Raw genomic sequence first — 17883 nt, 5'->3', positions numbered from 1 at the left:
ATAGATGGCCAGAATTCAATAACCAATAAGAAAATGGAATTTTTAGACAATTTTACCTGATGAAGAGGTGTAAAAAATAATTGCAGATTGCGCCCTATTTCGTGTTTTTTTGGTCAAAACCATTTTGTGTTATCTGCCAATAAGTTGTGAAGTTGCAAAGTTGGATGTTAAATGTTAATAACTCCGAATTGTATTACCACAATCAAACGAGCTAGGTCTCTAGGTTACGTTATCAACAAGTAAATGTTAAAACTTTGATCATTTGGTTGATATATTGAAAAAGGTTTTAATATCATTGGCAATACTTTTCCAGTGCGGTAGTTCCTGCAAGGGTTTTGCAGGTCGCAAAGCCAAACAATTAAATTTTGCACTATCGCACTGCATAAACCTTTACAGCAGTTACTTCAAATAAAAAAAGGAACAGTTAATAGTTTTGATTAGTTTTCAATAACTTATTAAATAAAAAAGATACAGGGGAAAAGTGTCCAAAGTAGGATACCCTATACAAAATACAATGATATCCTGTGTTTAGAAGAACTACTTTCTAATTGTATTTACTTTCCAACGACTTTTTGGATATGTACCATATCCGATAAGAGATGGTTTTCAATAATTAAATAAGAGAGGGAGAGAGGGTTATTTAATAACTGAATAACTGTATAAGAAATTAAAAAAAAAAACTGTAATTTATTCTCTCTTTGTATCATATTTACTAATATGGAAACTGGAATAAAGTTTACTACATTTATGTTTTTCATGAGGAGCTATTTACTAAAATTTTCCATCATTATACACAAGGTTTTCAGAAAACTTGAGTAAAATTCCGAAACTCAAAGTTATGACGTCACTAGATGTAAATTGAATATGTCGCAAAATATTCATTGGGTGTGCAAAATATGTATTTTGCATAGAATAGTAGAAAATAAAGTAGTATCACACATCGGTGATAAAGAAATTTGTCATCCTGTTGATAAAAACCGTTCTTCAAACTTTAGTAATTATTATAGGAATATTATATATTATTTTTTGGAAATATAGAAAGCAGCATTAAAATACGGAGCTGTTCCCCAATTTAACCGATGCAGTAGCCCGATGTTTTGATTTTTGGCGGACTAGAACAAAATGTTATTAAAAATATTTTCATTTCAATAATTATGTTTAAAATATGATTAAAAACCATTAAAATTTGTCTCAGTCTACATAATACATAATAATAATAATACTATAATAAAATCGCTCGAGAGGTTATCAGAAATACGACTTGTACAAACAAAACTTTTTTTTCTTTACCCTTACCAGTTTTTTCGTCCGAAGGCGGCTCCGTATTTGAGAGGCTCCTAGTGAATTGTCCCCTTTTCACGCTTCCATCCCTATGGTGATTATGGTGATGATGGTGATGATGTGACTTATGGTGATAACCGTGACGGCTATCTAAAGGTTCCATAGGTTCTCGGGGGTCTGAATCTCTGTCCCTAGGGTCCCTTGCCGAGCGATAACTAGGGTACTCTCCATATTCGCTACTGTCAAGAGAGCAACTAGTTGTAGGTATGTACTCGCTAGCTCTATCTACGCTACATTTCTTAAACATAAGGTTAATTTCGGTACTAAAGCTTGGATTGCTATCTACGCTATCTCTTTTATGTATTACATTTTTACTTTCGGTGCCGTTCGGTAAAGAATCAATCTCTAAGTTAGGAGACTCGATAGATCTAAGCGAACAAGTTTTAAATAGATTCAAACATTCCTGACTATCATTGAGAGACGATTTATCGATTTGATCTTCGTCGCTTATAATAATGGATACGTCGCATTTTTTTGCTGTTATCGTATCATTGAGAGTGCTTGCCAAGTTTTGATTTGCATTGGAAGACCAATCATTAATCAATTTGCAATTTCGGTCGATTTTTTGTTTTCTTTGAGACTCGACAGCGTTATTTACGTTGTCGGCATTCTGAGGCGCTTCCAACAACTCGTTGAGCATGCCTTGACACATTTTATCGGTTCCATCACCTTCCGGACGACAGACTTTTGATTCACGATTTACAGGAATATTCTGGACACTTTCTGATTTAGAAAGCATTTTAAAACAATTTTCGGAATCAGATGACAAATTCGAAACGATTTCATCGACGGGATCGAAATATTGATAATAATTTTGGGTGTTAAAAGTTACCATTTTGGAGGAATCTAGCGTATTACTTCGTATAATTGTGTGCAATTTTAATGATGGGCCGTAATGATATGGAAGGGAATTGAAATGTTGTCCCAACTCAATTTTGGGGAGAAATTTCTCGCCGGATTTTGTGATTTCCCTGCAAGAATAGAAACATTTTTACGAAATAATCCGAAAAAAGTAAACCAAATTCTTTAATGAAGATCCATTTCCACTTCATTATCATCGTTTATGATAATGAGCAATGAGAACGGTTTTATTTTAGAGGTACTAGAAGTTAAATAAGAGTTAGAGCTAAAATAAATTTGTACAACAAATTGGCGTTCGCAACCAAAAAATAATTGGAATACAAAGATCACTACTTTCCAGTTTGACCGAAAGATTCGCAATTGCTAAAATACTTTTTATCCACTATCCACACTATATGAATTTATTACGTAATGTATTTTGGCCCGTTTGGATTGTCTGAGTTCATTACACCACTAGTGATGTAATGTAGCCATAGGCCTCCAATTTGTAGAGGAGAATGGCAGATATATTTATTATTTTAACCTCAGAGGCCCAGTCCTTTATTCTGAATAAAATCCAAACTATGCGCATCAAAAAAATAATAAAATCAATTAACACTGCTTTTCAAATTGTTCTGTAGTTAAAAGCTTAATTGTTAAATATCTGCTAAAAATGACGAAATATTTTGTATATTTTATTTGCAGCTTGACGCACACAAATCTTAACTCACCTCATCATTCTACTTCCTCTGGGTCTCTCGCTTTGTGTTGAAAAAGCGCTGCTGGTAACAGAAGCAACCGATTCCATGTCACTGTCGAAATCCCCCAGCCCCAGAGGATCTTGATCTCTGTCTGGGGATACTAGCCTTCGCGTGTGGTGTGCCCTATCTCTTTCTGACCTACCGTGGCTAGTCAGATCACTATCGCTGAGCCCGCTGTAACGCCGTTCCCATCCCGACCCTGTACTTCTATACGTGTGTATATACCTCATCCTTCGGTTGTTGGTACCCGTAGAACGATCTTCTAGATCTTGAGCTACCCTCTCCTGAGCAATTTGAAATTGAATAATATATTTATTTTACTAGTTCTTACGTACAAATACATTAAGAAATTACGCTGAAAAAAACAGAGACGAAATTGAACTGAGGTGGCTTTTACTTGATGAAAATCCATTTATCAAAATAAATAAGAACTGAAAGTTCAGATTTTCACGAAATTATATATTTTGACATGACAATTGGTTCGACAACACCGTGTCTTTATCAAATGTCTTTTAAAATACCAAATAGCCAAGAAACCAATTTCAGCTTCTTTCAAAAATTGAACTGAGGTGGCTTTTACTTGATGAAAGTCCATTTATCAAAATAAATAAGAACTGAAAGTTCAGATTTTCACGAAATTATATATTTTGACATGACAATTGTTTCGACAACACCGTGTCTTTATCAAATGTCTTTTAAAATACCAAATAGCCAAGAAACCAATTTCAGCTTTTTTCACAAATTGAACTGAGGTGACTTTTACTTGATGAAAATCTATTTATCAAAATAAATAAGAACTAAAAGGTCAGATTTTCAAGAAATTATATATTTTGACATGACAATTGTTTCCCCAACACCGTGTCTTTAGTAAATGTCTTTTTAAAATACCAAATAGCCAAGAAACCAATTTCAGTTTCTTTCGAAAATTGAACTAAGGTGGCTTTTACTTGATGAACATCCATTTATCAATATAAATAAGAACTAAGAGTTCAGATTTTCACGAAATTATATATTTTGACATGGCAATTGTTTCGACAACACCGTGTCTTTATCAAACGTCTTTTAAAATACCAAATAGCCAAGAAACCAATTTCAGCTTCTTTCAAAAATTGAACTGAGGTGGCTTTTACTTGATGAAAGTCCATTTATTAAAATAAGTAAGAACTAAAAGTTCAGATTTTCACGAAATTATATATTTTGACATGACAATTGTTTCGACAACACCGTATCTTTATCAAATGTGTTGTCGAAACAATTGTCATTTCATAATATATAATTTCGTGAAAATCTGAACTTTTAGTTCTTATTTATTTTGACAGAGACGAAACATCAAAAATACTAGAAATAGACCAAAAAAGACTTTTTTTTCAATACAAAAGGTAACATTATTAGTTTTAATATCGGATACATAGACAAAGTGTTCCATAAGTTGATTTTTTTTTAAACAGTTTACAGAGCTCATTAAAGTAAACAACATTTTAAATATCATATGTTCTGCAACTCAAAAGTAACAGAAAAAATTCCCGTTACTCTCTACGTATTCATTGCTTCAGTGCTTCCATATGTCGGGAACTAATAGTTGTAGGAGTTTGTGAAAAAAGTCCCAATAAAAAATTGATCAAGACAAATTTTATTTATAATATTTATGTCTCTATCTCCACCGTTAGGGTGCATAGGAAATCAATCATAGGTAAGAGGATTTTATAATTCTCCATTGAAACTTCACTTGACAAGTTTTATTGGTCTCGTTAATGAAAACATAGTTTTTGCGTTTAAAATAAAGAAATGGCCGTGTTAAATTGGTTCTTGTTGAATTACCCAATCAATTTCGAATATTAGTCTGAAATTGGAGAAAAAATTATTTTAGAACTGGTTGGTGTTATGATAATAATTATAAAAGCAATTCGTTATTTCCCTTATAATCAAAGTTTTTTAAGTAGTCGGTTAAACTTATGGATTCTTTGTTCTATTTTGCAGTATGTTGACAAAAAAAGAATTTTGAAAATTAAAGCAGAGCTGAAAAGAGTATAAAACGTTCCTATTAATAATTAATTAATTAATTGATAAGAAACTTTGCTGATGTCGTTGATGTTGATGTTGATGTTTTACAAGAAGTTCTGGAAACTGTTTTAATAATTTTTTTACGCAAAAGTTTGTCGACACAAAAAAAGAATGTGGGGCAAAATATTTTTTCCTTCCTAATTACTCCTTTGTATGTAATACAATGGATTTTTTAAGTTGTAGTAAGAAATACACTAAGCCAGAAATAACCTTGAAAACGCTAATATATGTTACTTGACGCCCCTTATACAATTTTATTCATTCATATCTAAAGCAAATAAAATTTCTCAAAAATTGTCAAAAGAATTTTAATTAGCAGTGAGGAATTGAGAAAATTAGATGCAACACTTATATACTTAATATATCGCGTATACTTTTACAAGCACAAAGATCGCTTATGAAATCGTTTTATTGGAGTTGGAAATTTGGAATGAATATCGATGTAATATCGCATATCTGAAAAACGTAAATTTTACGGGAGAGACAAAATATTATTTTATTTAAAATAGCTAATGCAGCATTCTGGGCAGTCCAACAAATCTGATGCAATGAGTTTTGCTTTGGCTGTGTTTGTGGACTTTAGAAGAGCTTTTGAGACTTTCAATAGGGATATTTTAATCGATAATAAGAGTCATCTGTATCTGAGTCTATCTTGGTGGATCATGGTGTACCACAGGGGATTTTTTTGGGGCCATTATTGTTTCTTCTGTATATTAATGATCTAGCTCAAGCAGCAAAATTACATTATTTGCCGACGATACCATGATATGTGTCGTTGGTAAGAATATCGAAGAAATGCAGCGAGAAATTAATGATGACCGGTATCGAGTGTTTGTATGGCTGTGCATTAATAATCTTAGCATTAATGTTATGAAGTCGAAGTTCTATTTGTATGGCAAAAAACATAGATTGAGTGGTTTGGATCTGGAGAGTGTTAATATTAATATAAATGGCGTTAATTGGCAGTGTGAGAAACATTTGGGATTGTATAAGATCCACAATTAAATTTTGATGCACATTGTGATTATAAATGAGAAAGTTCTCACAGAGGTGGGTTTCATATCTAGAGCAAGCAAAAATTTAACAGGTTATACAAAATTGTTACTTTACAATAGTTTGGCGGTACCACATTTGCAATATTGTTCAACTCTATTGTTTAGTATACCTAACTATAGACTAACTGAACTTCAGAAACAAAACAGAGCAATGCGCGCAATTCTAAAATGTAATAGATATTCACCTGTGATGACTATGGTAAATGTGTTACAAATATTAACTGTAAAGCAAAATATAATGTTTGATGCCTTTATATTTATATTTAAGATAAAAAAATAGAATGATGCTGCCTACATTAGTAATAGGGTTAATTGCTTTAAGAATGTTCATGACTATAACACTAGAAACCGTACTGATTTCATCGTAGTCAATCGATGTAAAACTACACGTATGTTGAATACCGTTTTAAATAAAGGTTTGTTAGCGTTTAATATTAAGGAGTGTGATAATTTAAATGCTTTTAAAAGATCAATTAAAACTTATGTATTGTCTGAAATTTTACTCTGATTTTTCTTTCATAATTGTTCTGTTATTATATACTTTTATTGTGTGCTTTTGAATTTTTATACTTATTTAAATTTTGCTAATGGCTCGTATATTTAAAATGCAAATACGATTGTTTTCCGTTATAAAATAAAGTATTAAGTAAATATAACGTAAAATTGTCAGATACGGGGTTTTGCAGTTCATCAGGTCATCGATATTTGGTTTTTATTTTCGAACACTGTGGGAAATTTCAGAAAATCATAGAGAATTTCAAGGGAATTTGAGGCAATGTACAGATCTTTTGAATGATTTTTTCCTCTACTTGTCCTAACACTATATAAATGTCAACAACTAGTCAAAACAAAATTTTTCGAAAAATAACGCAGGAATATTGATGTTTACCTGCAGGGCTCGGGCGAGGGCGTGCGGCACTTGCGGCAATTGGCGCTTTTTCGGCGACCCTGTAGGGGTGGCCGTGGCTGAACGAGATTGGAAACGGGTTGCAGGGTAAGACGCCGCGTTACCGTAATCGACGGCGGTGATGGGGCGCATGTCTGGTGGCGACAAGGATCGATGGTCGGTAGTCGCGCGGCGCGGAGATTTCGAACGAGACCGGGACTCGTGGATTCCTGGGGAATCACAGGGCGCTGCCGAATGGGATCGCTGATTCGTCATTCCATTCTGAAACGCAGTGGTGCAGTACCGAATCTAATCAAAACAACACCGCACCAAAGCACCAAAGATGAGCAGGCAGGTAGGCGAAATTAATTACGTCATATGCGTCGCAGACCAATGAGCTCAATGATGTCCCACATCCTTTATTCGCGAAATTCTAGGAAAATTTAGGGAAAAGGTGGAATGCCAAATTATGTGAACTCTTATATTATGTGCAGCTGCTTGTGGTAAGTATGAAGGTGGATGAAAGTTTCGATGTTTATGAAAAATGAGATATAGGACCGCCACCGACACATTGAAAATTCAAAGGGATTGCTATATTTTCGCCTAAAAATTTATTAACGTAGGCGCACTATTTAAAATGAAATATAATCAATTTGTTAAAAAAATAAAATAACAATTTAATTACAACGTGTATGTGAAAGTTGTTAATATTCTCTGATTAAAACTACACACAATCTTATTTACAAGTCTTAACTAATAGCCTATATTAACGTTATTGTGCAGTGTGGCCCAAACTGGATTCACAAATATAGCTTTACAACTGGGGCCAATTTTCAGTTTTCAATATAACGAAAATAGTATATATAATCGAAGTAAATGTAATATATCTTTTTACTTATCTCTCTATCATAATTTTCAAATAGAACCTGAACAACTAATAGGATTTAAAAAGAAAGTTATGGCACTAAAATGGAGATATTTTAGGTTCTAACTAGCGCCCTCTATAATAAGTAATTAAATTCCTCACGTCCACAAACTTCCAAATACAAATATACATGAATTGGGAATACTCGGATTTTATCATTTTCGGGCGGTAATTTGAAATCTTTGCGACGCTGCATATATTCATCTTTTCTTTTCTTGGGTATGTTTGGGTACGGCCTGCATATCATTGCATTTTCTCCTCCAATATTTTCGGATTATTTTTGAATCATCAATCAATTCTTTATTGTTATCTTTGAAATCGTAAAAAGCTGAAGTTCTGAGCATAGTTCACCAATGCCACATTTATTATTTCTATGTGGTTTTATACAGAAACAAAAGTTGCGTTGGTACAAATCTGAGTTTACAAAGAAAGTTAAAAGTTCTATTTTTCCGCTCCCAAGACTACCATGGCCAAAATAAATAAACTTTTAACTGTCTATATCTGACAGATATCAACCACTATTTTTTCTTGCCAATTTTTTTTTAAACACAAATGTAGAAAAAATCTTGTTTGTATTTCGACAATAAATTGACATTGCCGATCCTGATAGGCCAATGGCTCTATCGTGTTCTTTACTCCTAAATACTCAGTAATACATGGCGCTTGCACAAGCTTTCACTTTATTTCGGTGGGAAATTTTGAGTACATATTTAAAACATTTTTGACGCTTTTTTTGATGCCGTCATGTCACTCAGTATCCTATTCGTTCTGAGCATAGTTCACCAAGGCCACATTTATTATTCCTATGTTGATTCTATACAGAAAGAAAAGTTGGGACTGTACAAACCTGAATTTCCAAAGAAAGTGCAATATTCCATTTTCCGCTCTGATTCCCTTGGCTACTATGGACAAAATAAAGAAACTTTTAACTGTCCATATCTGACAGATATCAACCAATACTGGTTTTTACCAAATGTTTATTTTTTAAACACAGATTGTAGAAAAAATCTGGTTTGTATTCCGACAACAAATTGTCGTTGCCGGTCTTAATATACAAATCACTTTTTCCTGCTCTCTATTCCTAAATACGCAATTATGAATTGCGCTTACGCATGCTCTCACTTTAAACCGTCAGATTCATTAAATATTAACTCGAAGCAATTCGAGCTTTTCCAGAGCGATCGGATATTCAGTAGATATTTAAATCATTTTTGACATTTGTCAGTCATGTCATTCAGTGAATATATTCATACTGATATGTTTCGTGACAATCGTCGAAAAAGTATAGTATGCAACAAGTTTATAAACTTCTGCAAATACTCGTTGATGTGTCTTTCCCTTCACTGTTTTGCCTGAAGGCCAAACCAAGTGAGGATAGTCAGATATGACGAAGCTAGCACCGAGCCGATGCGGTAAAACCTCAAAACCCTTGTCGACCAACAGCTCCGGGTGGACGAGTCGAGTAAATAAGGGCACTCTTTTGTCCTAGAGTTGGGAAACTGGCTCCAAAAGCGGAGGAACAGTAGAATACTGTCAACGACATAAGAACGAGGGAGAACTCTGGACACCCACCTCGTTAAAGATCCTAATGGGATATATTCTAGTAAAATCAAAATGGCTATGCTTACAGCTAAATCAATATCTGCAGTAAGTCCCTCAATCGGATCTCCGGGACGGACAGTCACAAGCAGAGACGTGAATAATTACCACAGAGGAACTAAGAACTACAACCTGGAATGTAAAAACTATGAGCCAACAAGACAAAATGCACAAAACAATCAAGGAAATGAAAAAAATGAGGATAGATATCCTTGGAGTAAGTGAAATGAGATGGTCGGATACTGGTAATATATACACCGAAGAGTTTAGAGTTCTCTTTTTAGGCACTGCAAATGGGAGACATGAACACGTGAACACAATGTGTGAAAGTCTTTACTCCAATATCAGAGAGAATAGCACTCGTTCAAGTGAAAGCGTGCCCAGTTGACTTAAACATTATACAGATATATGCCCCCACGCTGGATAGAGAGAACTAAGAAGTAGAAAATATGTACACAACACTCAATAACATACTAAAGGTGCTGAGAAATTATGAGACTACGATTATAACTCAAAATTGGGAGAGGGTCGCACATCGGATTTTGTGGGACCATATGGGCTGGGTGAAAGAAACAAAAGAGGAGACACACTGGAAGTTTTTGCAGAAACGAATGAACTCGTTGTAATGCTTTAAACTACCACCCAGAAAATTATATACGTGAAAATCTCCTATGGATGAACCTGGACGAATAAGAGGTTTAGGAATAGCCACCTATCTGTCAAAACATATCCAGGAGCTGACGTTGGATCAGATCACTGTCCCCTAGTTGGCGTATTTAAGGTTAAAATGAAGAAGGTCGAAACTAAAAAGACTCCAAGCTATGACCTCCAGAGACTTAAAATCCCGACAATAAAGGTAGCGGCAGCGATAATGCTCAACGATAGCAGTCATCCAAACGAAAACAACAACGGTGATCTAGAACTCCCCAAATTACAACGAGCAGTAAAAACAGTAAACCAAACAAAATAATGAAAAAATCTTGGATGACGACAGAAATATTAAATTTGATAGAAAAAAGAAAACTGAAGAAAGAAAATCCATCCGAATATAATCGAATACAATGTATCATCCGGCAAGAAATAAGGAAAGTAAAAGAAAACTATCTTCTAGAAAAATGTCGTGAAATAGAACACCACCAAAACATACATGAAGACTTCAATGTTCACAAGAAAGTCCGAGAAAAAACAAGGAAATGCCAAAAAAACAAGAGTAAAGCCCTGGTTAACGAAGCAGGAGAAATCATGATTGACGCTGAGAGGAAAAAGGAGATCTGGAAAACATATCTGGAGAATTTATTCGATGATGCACGCAAGGAACAACAGACAGCTGAAGGTGAAGGGCCGAAAATTCTGGTTGATAAGGTGAGAGCCGCCATATCGGAAATGAAGCCACGAAGGGCAGCTGGTTTCGACCAAATACAGACTGAATTTATAAAACTACTGAATGAGGATAAAACAAAATGGTTGACTCGAATATTTAACAACATCTATTCAGCACGGGAAATTCCGGCAGACTGGTTGAAGTCAGAATTCATCACACTCCCCAAAAAAGCAAGTACGAAAATTTGTGGTGATTTTAGAGCAATAAGCTTAATGAGTCATCTCTTAAAGTTATTTCTTAAGATAATACACAAAAGAATATATAGACTTTGTGAAGAACAGATTTCACCAAATCAGTTTAGATTTGTGAATGCCGTTGGCACAAGAGAGGCCCTATTTAGTGTTCAAGTGCTTTTTCAGAGATGCAGGGACCACAGCTATGATATGTTTGCTTGCTTGATAGACTATCAGAAAGCATTTGACCGAGTCCAACGTAATAAAATCGTCGACACACAAAAGAAGATAGGAATGAATCCTAAAGATTTAAACATAATTATAAATTTGTATTGGAACCAGACGGCAGTTTTAAGAGTTGACGGCGGGCACACAGAACTAATAAAAATATTGAGAGGGGTAATTCAGGGATGTATTTTATCCCCTATCCTATTTAACGTGTACATCTTTAAAAAGGCTCTTGACAGTATTCAAGAAGGAATAACCATAAATGGTGCTAAACTAAATAACATAAGGTACCCAGATGACAAGGACTACAAAAACTAACTGACTGAGGCTAGCTCACAGTACGGGTTGGGAATGAATATAAACAAAACTAAACTCCTTGTAGTAACTAAAAGAGGCGTCGCAGAAGACAATTTATATATAAACCAGAGTAGAATACAAAGCGTAAAGCAGTACACATACTTGGGGACAACCATAAACGAGAACTGGGACAACTCTCAAGAAATACGATGTCGCATCGAGAAGGTTCGCTCAGTATTTATTAAATGAGCTCGCTTTTTAAGAGTCACAATCGGTCCTTACACATGAAACTCAGACTATTGCGTTGCTACTTGTTCTCGGTCCTTCTGTATGGCGTAGAAACTTGAACACTCACTAAAGAAACCACCAAGAGACTGGAAGCATTCGAACTATTGCTGCACAGGAGTATATTGAAAATATCTTGGACACAAAAAATAACCAACATAGAAGTATTGCGACGTATGAATAAAGAAACAGAACTGCTTGATACCGTAAAATGTCGGAAACTTCAGTATCTCGGTCACATAATGAGGAACCCAGATAGATATGGGTTATTACAACAAATCCTCCGAGGCAAACTCAACAGCAAGTGAGCACCGGGTCGAAGGAGAATATCTTGGTTAGCAAACCTTAGAACGCGGTTTAACAAATCAGCAGTAGGACTTTTCCGAATCCCCATCAACAAAGTAGAAATAGCTATGCTGATCGCCAACATCTGCAACCGATAGGCAGTTGGAGAAGAAAAGATGTGAGTAATGTGTCTTTCCATATTTAGCTTACTTTAGTTAATTGTGTCTTTTCCTCCTTCTTCGACGACCAAATACTTCAGAAAGCATCTCCCGGCATATCTACTTTTGTATTCCGATAAATGTTCAGTTACCAGATTTTAAGTCTATATAGTTTTAATTTGCGCGATATAAACGCTAATGCAGTTCTTCAAACTGCCAACTTTTACCATTATTTATTTACGCATTTTTGTTTTTTTTTTTCATTTATAAACAAACGTCACTTTTTCGATATACCTTGTGCAATCGTGGTAATACTCACCCGCCTATAATGCTGATTGTACGATTGCATTGGTTCTTGATCCCTTCTCGATCTCCTTTCCGTTTCTCTAGGGGGGCTCGACGAACTACCTACGCTACTTACACTAGCGCCATCGGCTCCCCTTCTTTCTCTACCGCCGTCTATTTCACACTCGGACGGTGTATCGCTATCCGAAAATCGACTGCCTGTACTTGGAGGCGAAAGATGTTCGCTTGGCGTTAGAGCAACCTACGACGAATTAGTAACAAAACTACACCGGCGGATTAAAATAACGGGCTTACTTCTTCGTGAGGGCCCAGCGTCCTCCAGGTGGGTTGCTCGTCGAGTGGCCACAGTTCGATTATGGTCTCGCCGAGGAAGTCGTTAGCGCCGTACCGAACATAATCCCATACGGTAATTTCTAATGCTCGTAACCTGAGATCTGCTCTTCGTAATCCCGAGTATACAAAGGTTTGGTTCCACATAGGTTCAGTGGTACCTGCCAGTAACAATTTTTCACGTTATTACACTGTTTTTGCAAATTTCATTTCTATACAGAAACAGAACACATTTAAAAGGTTTTTTCATCATTATTAACAAGACTGATAAAGGGAAATACGACATTGATGATGGGTGTTAATCTTCATTTCAAAATATTTTTGCGAAGCAGATTTTTCAAATCTACCCGAAGCTAATGGTAACTTTGCATCAGTAGAGCGAAGTTTAGGTGTGGAAATAAGGGGATATGCATAACTATTATAAGAATAACTATTGGCTAGAAAAAGGTCAAAGAAAGTGAATATTATGCAGACAATAGAAGGAAAGAGAAGAATGGGAGAAATGAAAAATGAAAAAGAGTGCATAGAGAAGAGAAAGAGAGCTCAAATTAGAAGAAAAAACACAGAAATGTTAAATTTAACACTTGCTGTTACAATTCATTAAAATTAAATGAATTAAGTTAAAATATAAATTAATTAAAAGAAACTGGTATAGGTATCAAAAATCGCCACAAATGTGGAAATAAGCCTTGATATGGACCTTTGAAAGGCGTCCGCAATTTTTATTTACTCGTTGCCCCATTGTCTTGAAAACATAATTTTAAAGACTTTAATTAATCTCACTAGAATTGAATTTGATAAAAAAAAATAGTTTTCTAGATATCTTTATCACAATGAATTAAAAGTTAAAAACAAGATGCTTCAGAAAAATAACGGTCCAAATTTTTTATTAAAAGTATTCAGTAGTGTATAAGTTTAGCATAAAATTTAATGAAATAGCCCAATATTGTACGATATCGCACTCATGTCAAAATACTCGCCACATCCTCAAAAATTATTCCATAAAGTAAGCAAACCGAAAAATAACTAGAAAATCAACGTATCTAATTCCGCAGTTTACCTTCGAATCACGTCCCGACATATTTGCGAGCCGGTAAAACGTGTCGCTTCGAACACACTGATATTTCCTGATAATCTGCATGTTACATACGCTGCCAACTTATTTCCCCCACTATATCTGCTGTGCTCAATATATCACTCGAGAGGCTCTAAGATAGAGGAAGTAACGATAATAGAAATTTTGGATGGAGCTTTTCATTTGACCGTGACTTTGCTTTTAAAGTTGCCAAGATTTCTGTGATCGATTGGGATTTTTCGAGTCCCTTTGTTTTCACGAAGCAAATTTTGCCGAATAATTTATTTAGAGATAGTACGGAATATATTTTTGCGATAGTGGATAAGGTTTCAATTTCGTTAGGAAGAAAATCTTTCATGAGAATTTCAATAATTAAATTCTAATAATCGAACTTGGATAGTAAATCATTTCTCGTAAAGGTTTCCAAGAAACAAATAACTGGCTTTGAACAATGTTGCTTGTAGTGAATACATTATTCAAATTACAAATTATGGAACTACCCCAAGGATTAAAAGTAACTTCATAAGAACATGGATCGTAAAAGGAGCTATAAGTTACTCATAGCTAAATTTGCAAATTGTACAGGGTGGACAAAAACTCGTACAAAAAAAAAGAACCCATTTTTTTAAAAAATGTGCATAAAAGCAAATCTCCTAAATTGCTTAGTTTTCGAGTTACAAAAACGAAGAAATAAAGATACCGAAAGGACAGATTAAAAAATAACCCTCACTATCAATTTAAATTGTCGGAAGTTATTTATCAACAATTATTTTTACTTACAAAATGCATGGAAGCGGTTTTCATTACAGACAAAATTTTCTTCATTCATGAAATCATATTTGTTCAACATTTTTTTCTTGGGTCGAAAGCGTAAGATTCAATCCAAAACAAAATTTTGCGTTCATATTGAGTATATCAGACCAGATATTCAATTCTATCATAATCTTAAAATGAATAATTTGCCAAATCATTAAACATAATAAGCTAATGCTTTCTATTTCAAATCATTTTATATTATATATCTAGGAAGTCTCAAAAATCAGTTAAAGTAATGTAAAAATGCAATGCTTAAATCGAAAATCTCAGATCTTCAATTTTAAAAGGGATCATTAGGTGCTATGCACTTGAGCTGGCCAATCGGTTGCGCCTTAGGTTAATTTGGCCGATTATTAGCACATATTCTGTAAAGCTTCTTGAAACAGATTTGGGGACGCCAAGTTGTGAAGGTGATATACGAGGGCAGCGCCAAAATTTCCCGGCCTGAATATGAAAGAAACAGAGTAGAGTAACAATTTTTTATTATTTTTCAATATAATCTCCCTTAACTTCAATACACTTATTACGTCTCTTCTTTAACAACTCGGTCCCTTTAAAAAAATATTATTTTGGTTTATCTGCAAAATGAGCTAAAACAGCGTATTTTAACTCAACTTCGTCGTTAAACCGCCGTCCACGTAAGTCCTTTTTTAAATATCCAAACAAATAATAGTCGCTGGGGGCCATATCTGGACTATAGGGAGGAAGATCTATCTGTTGGAACGCACACTCTAAAATGGCAGTTTGTGCAACACCAGCAATATGGACAGGTGCATTATCGTGCAAAAGACGGACGCCTCTGGTCAGTTTTCCTAGGCGTTTTACACGTATGCAGTCTTGAAATTTATGTAATAATATTGCGTAATATTTACCATTGACGGTGGTATTACTTTCTTTAAAATCTATCAAAACATTTTTTTTTTGTTTTGTTGACTGGCAGACTCTGAATTCTTTGGGGGTGCTTCACCCTTACGACGCCATTCCATTGATTCTTTTTTCGATAGAGGGTCATAATAGAGAACTCTAGTTTCATCTCCCGTCACAATAGTTTCTATCACAGACTTCGGTTCCGACCACCAGAGTTCCAAAAAAGACCGCGCACACTCGGCACGGCGTTGTTTTTGAATAGCCGAAAGGTTTTTAGGAACCCATCTTACACTAACCTTATGCATACCTAGATGATCATGCAGGATTCGAAGAACACTTGTATCAGAAAGCTTAATAATTTCTGAGATTTCCTTGACCTTTAAACGTCGATCACTCAATACCACCTCTTCTATAATCGCAACAATATCTTCCGTTATGACCTCCACTGTTCGACCAATTCTTGAATCATCTTCAAGGGACTCCCGACCCATTCGAAAACGTTGTGCCCATTCTTTCACTACAGAATACGAAGGATAACTTTGGCCGTACACACCATCCAGCCTTTCTTTAATAATTTTAGGTGCTAACCCTTCTTTTGTCAAAAACTTTATGACTGCTCTATACTCAATTTGCGTCATGTGCAATATTTTTTCGGACACGTCTTATTTAAAATGCTGTCAATCAAAAACTGCAAGACGCAATTTTTTTTCGCAGCCTACTAATATACATATTTCAAAGAAGGCAAAGTTTTATCGTCATACTGGAGCTGCATCTATGTCAGGCCCGGAAATTTTGGCGATAACCTCGTATAATGGTTGGGGTATTTAGAATCGGTCCCCATTTAGAAATACATAACCGAAAATTTGATCGGTAAGCACGATTGAATGCTATAATCTGTTTATTAAGTTTTTTTCCATAGTTTATAACATGTAGGTACGTTATCCTTCTTTAACAGAGGCATATTTAATTCCGAAGCAGCCAAGGAGAACTTGTCTTTCAGAATTGGAATGCAAATGATAGTGCTCTATTAATCAAAGCTAATAAGAATCACTTTAAGGGCACCAGGTAATAAAATCTTTGAACACTAGACGTTTATTGAATTCAAAACCACTGAGAAACAAACATAAACCATAGGAACCATAAGTATTTTATTTCTTTATAATATTTTTTTCGGTTTCATTAAAGAATATTATTCAGTACTTTTATTAAAGTTTAAGTATTAATTTTAAGGAGTAAATTCCATTATTGATTAAAATGTTTAATATTTCTAACTGAAAAAATTATTTGAGTTACGCTAATTCAAAATATATAGTCATATTTGAGCCATATCTAAGAATTTCGTGTACGAACAATATTGTATCCTTTTTCTTTCAAAAATGTTCATTTTAACGCCTTTCAGAGGCCACTGTCATATTTAAGAAAGAAAGCATCATAAAATGTCCTCTAACCCTTAAAAAATATGTATGAAATTGAATAAATGTGACATAAAGTTATAAAAATCATGTTGTTCTTCTTCTCTTAGAAAATAGTATCATATCAGCTGTAAGGAGTTAGCTCTCTAAAACCTGTTCCACCCTGTATAGACATAAACTATGGAATTTACGAATTTGCTAATCCGCATCAAACTTTCGTTTGAAAATATGTCATCGAGCATAGAAATATAAAGATATGCTAAAAAAACTAAATGTATGATAAGTTTTATGAAGCAAACAAATCTGTTCGTCCTAATCTTGGATTTTATTTATCCGTTTATAGGTTCTGTTCAATTGAAAACTTTGTTCTTAAATTTTGCTTTTGCACATAAAACTGCTAAAACTAACAGAAATGGGGATTCACTTTTTCTGGTGGATGCAGTTAACATGTCACCACTAAAAGCCACCCGTAAAAACGATGCCCCACGTTTTATATAATTTCCAGGTGGCATTTTTTTTAACCAGAAAAGGCAAATCATATATTTTTGTCTTTTGTGTCTTGTTATGTTCGGCTGATCAAAAATTGTCAGTTCCCTACCCTACCCAACATGATAAAATGTGTTCTCTGTTTTCTATATTAACCACAATTCGGTACTATCGGTATATAGCGAAATTAATAAACATTAGAAATCGAAGTATCATAAAAAAATACAAATGACAAAACAAACTAACTTGTGTTTCTTGATACTGTTCTAGTTACTGATTCGTTTACTTTTAATTTTTCCTATATTCTCAAATTAAT

The 17883-nt window shown here is 34.5% G+C and overlaps 1 protein-coding gene across 11 annotated transcripts in view; it reads right to left on the bottom strand.

Annotated features, from left to right (window-relative positions):
- LOC132696277 (regulating synaptic membrane exocytosis protein 2) overlaps positions 1 to 17883 on the bottom strand; it is a 76769-nt gene that overhangs the window by 18064 nt on the left and 40822 nt on the right. For 10 of the 11 annotated variants that reach the window (XR_009618010.1, XR_009618011.1, XR_009618014.1 and 7 more), the window contains 5 exons: positions 12876 to 13072; positions 12595 to 12822; positions 6948 to 7226; positions 2913 to 3226; positions 1297 to 1520 (listed from right to left, as the gene is read on the bottom strand). Coding sequence is in view for 1 of the 11 variants with exons in the window: in XM_060661015.1 (XP_060516998.1) it covers positions 1297 to 1520; positions 2913 to 3226; positions 6948 to 7226; positions 12595 to 12822; positions 12876 to 13072 (1242 nt within the window). In the remaining 10 variants the exon portion in view is untranslated. The remainder of the gene's footprint in view (positions 1 to 1296; positions 1521 to 2912; positions 3227 to 6947; positions 7227 to 12594; positions 12823 to 12875; positions 13073 to 17883) is intronic. The other variant, XR_009618012.1, reaches the window with a different exon arrangement.

The sequence above is a fragment of the Cylas formicarius genome, unplaced genomic scaffold, assembly GCF_029955315.1.
Source record: "Cylas formicarius isolate icCylForm1 unplaced genomic scaffold, icCylForm1.1 PGA_scaffold_1__22_contigs__length_36826433, whole genome shotgun sequence".
NCBI classification, from domain to species: Eukaryota; Metazoa; Arthropoda; class Insecta; order Coleoptera; family Brentidae; genus Cylas; species Cylas formicarius.
This window is presented reverse-complemented; position numbering and strand designations above follow the sequence as displayed.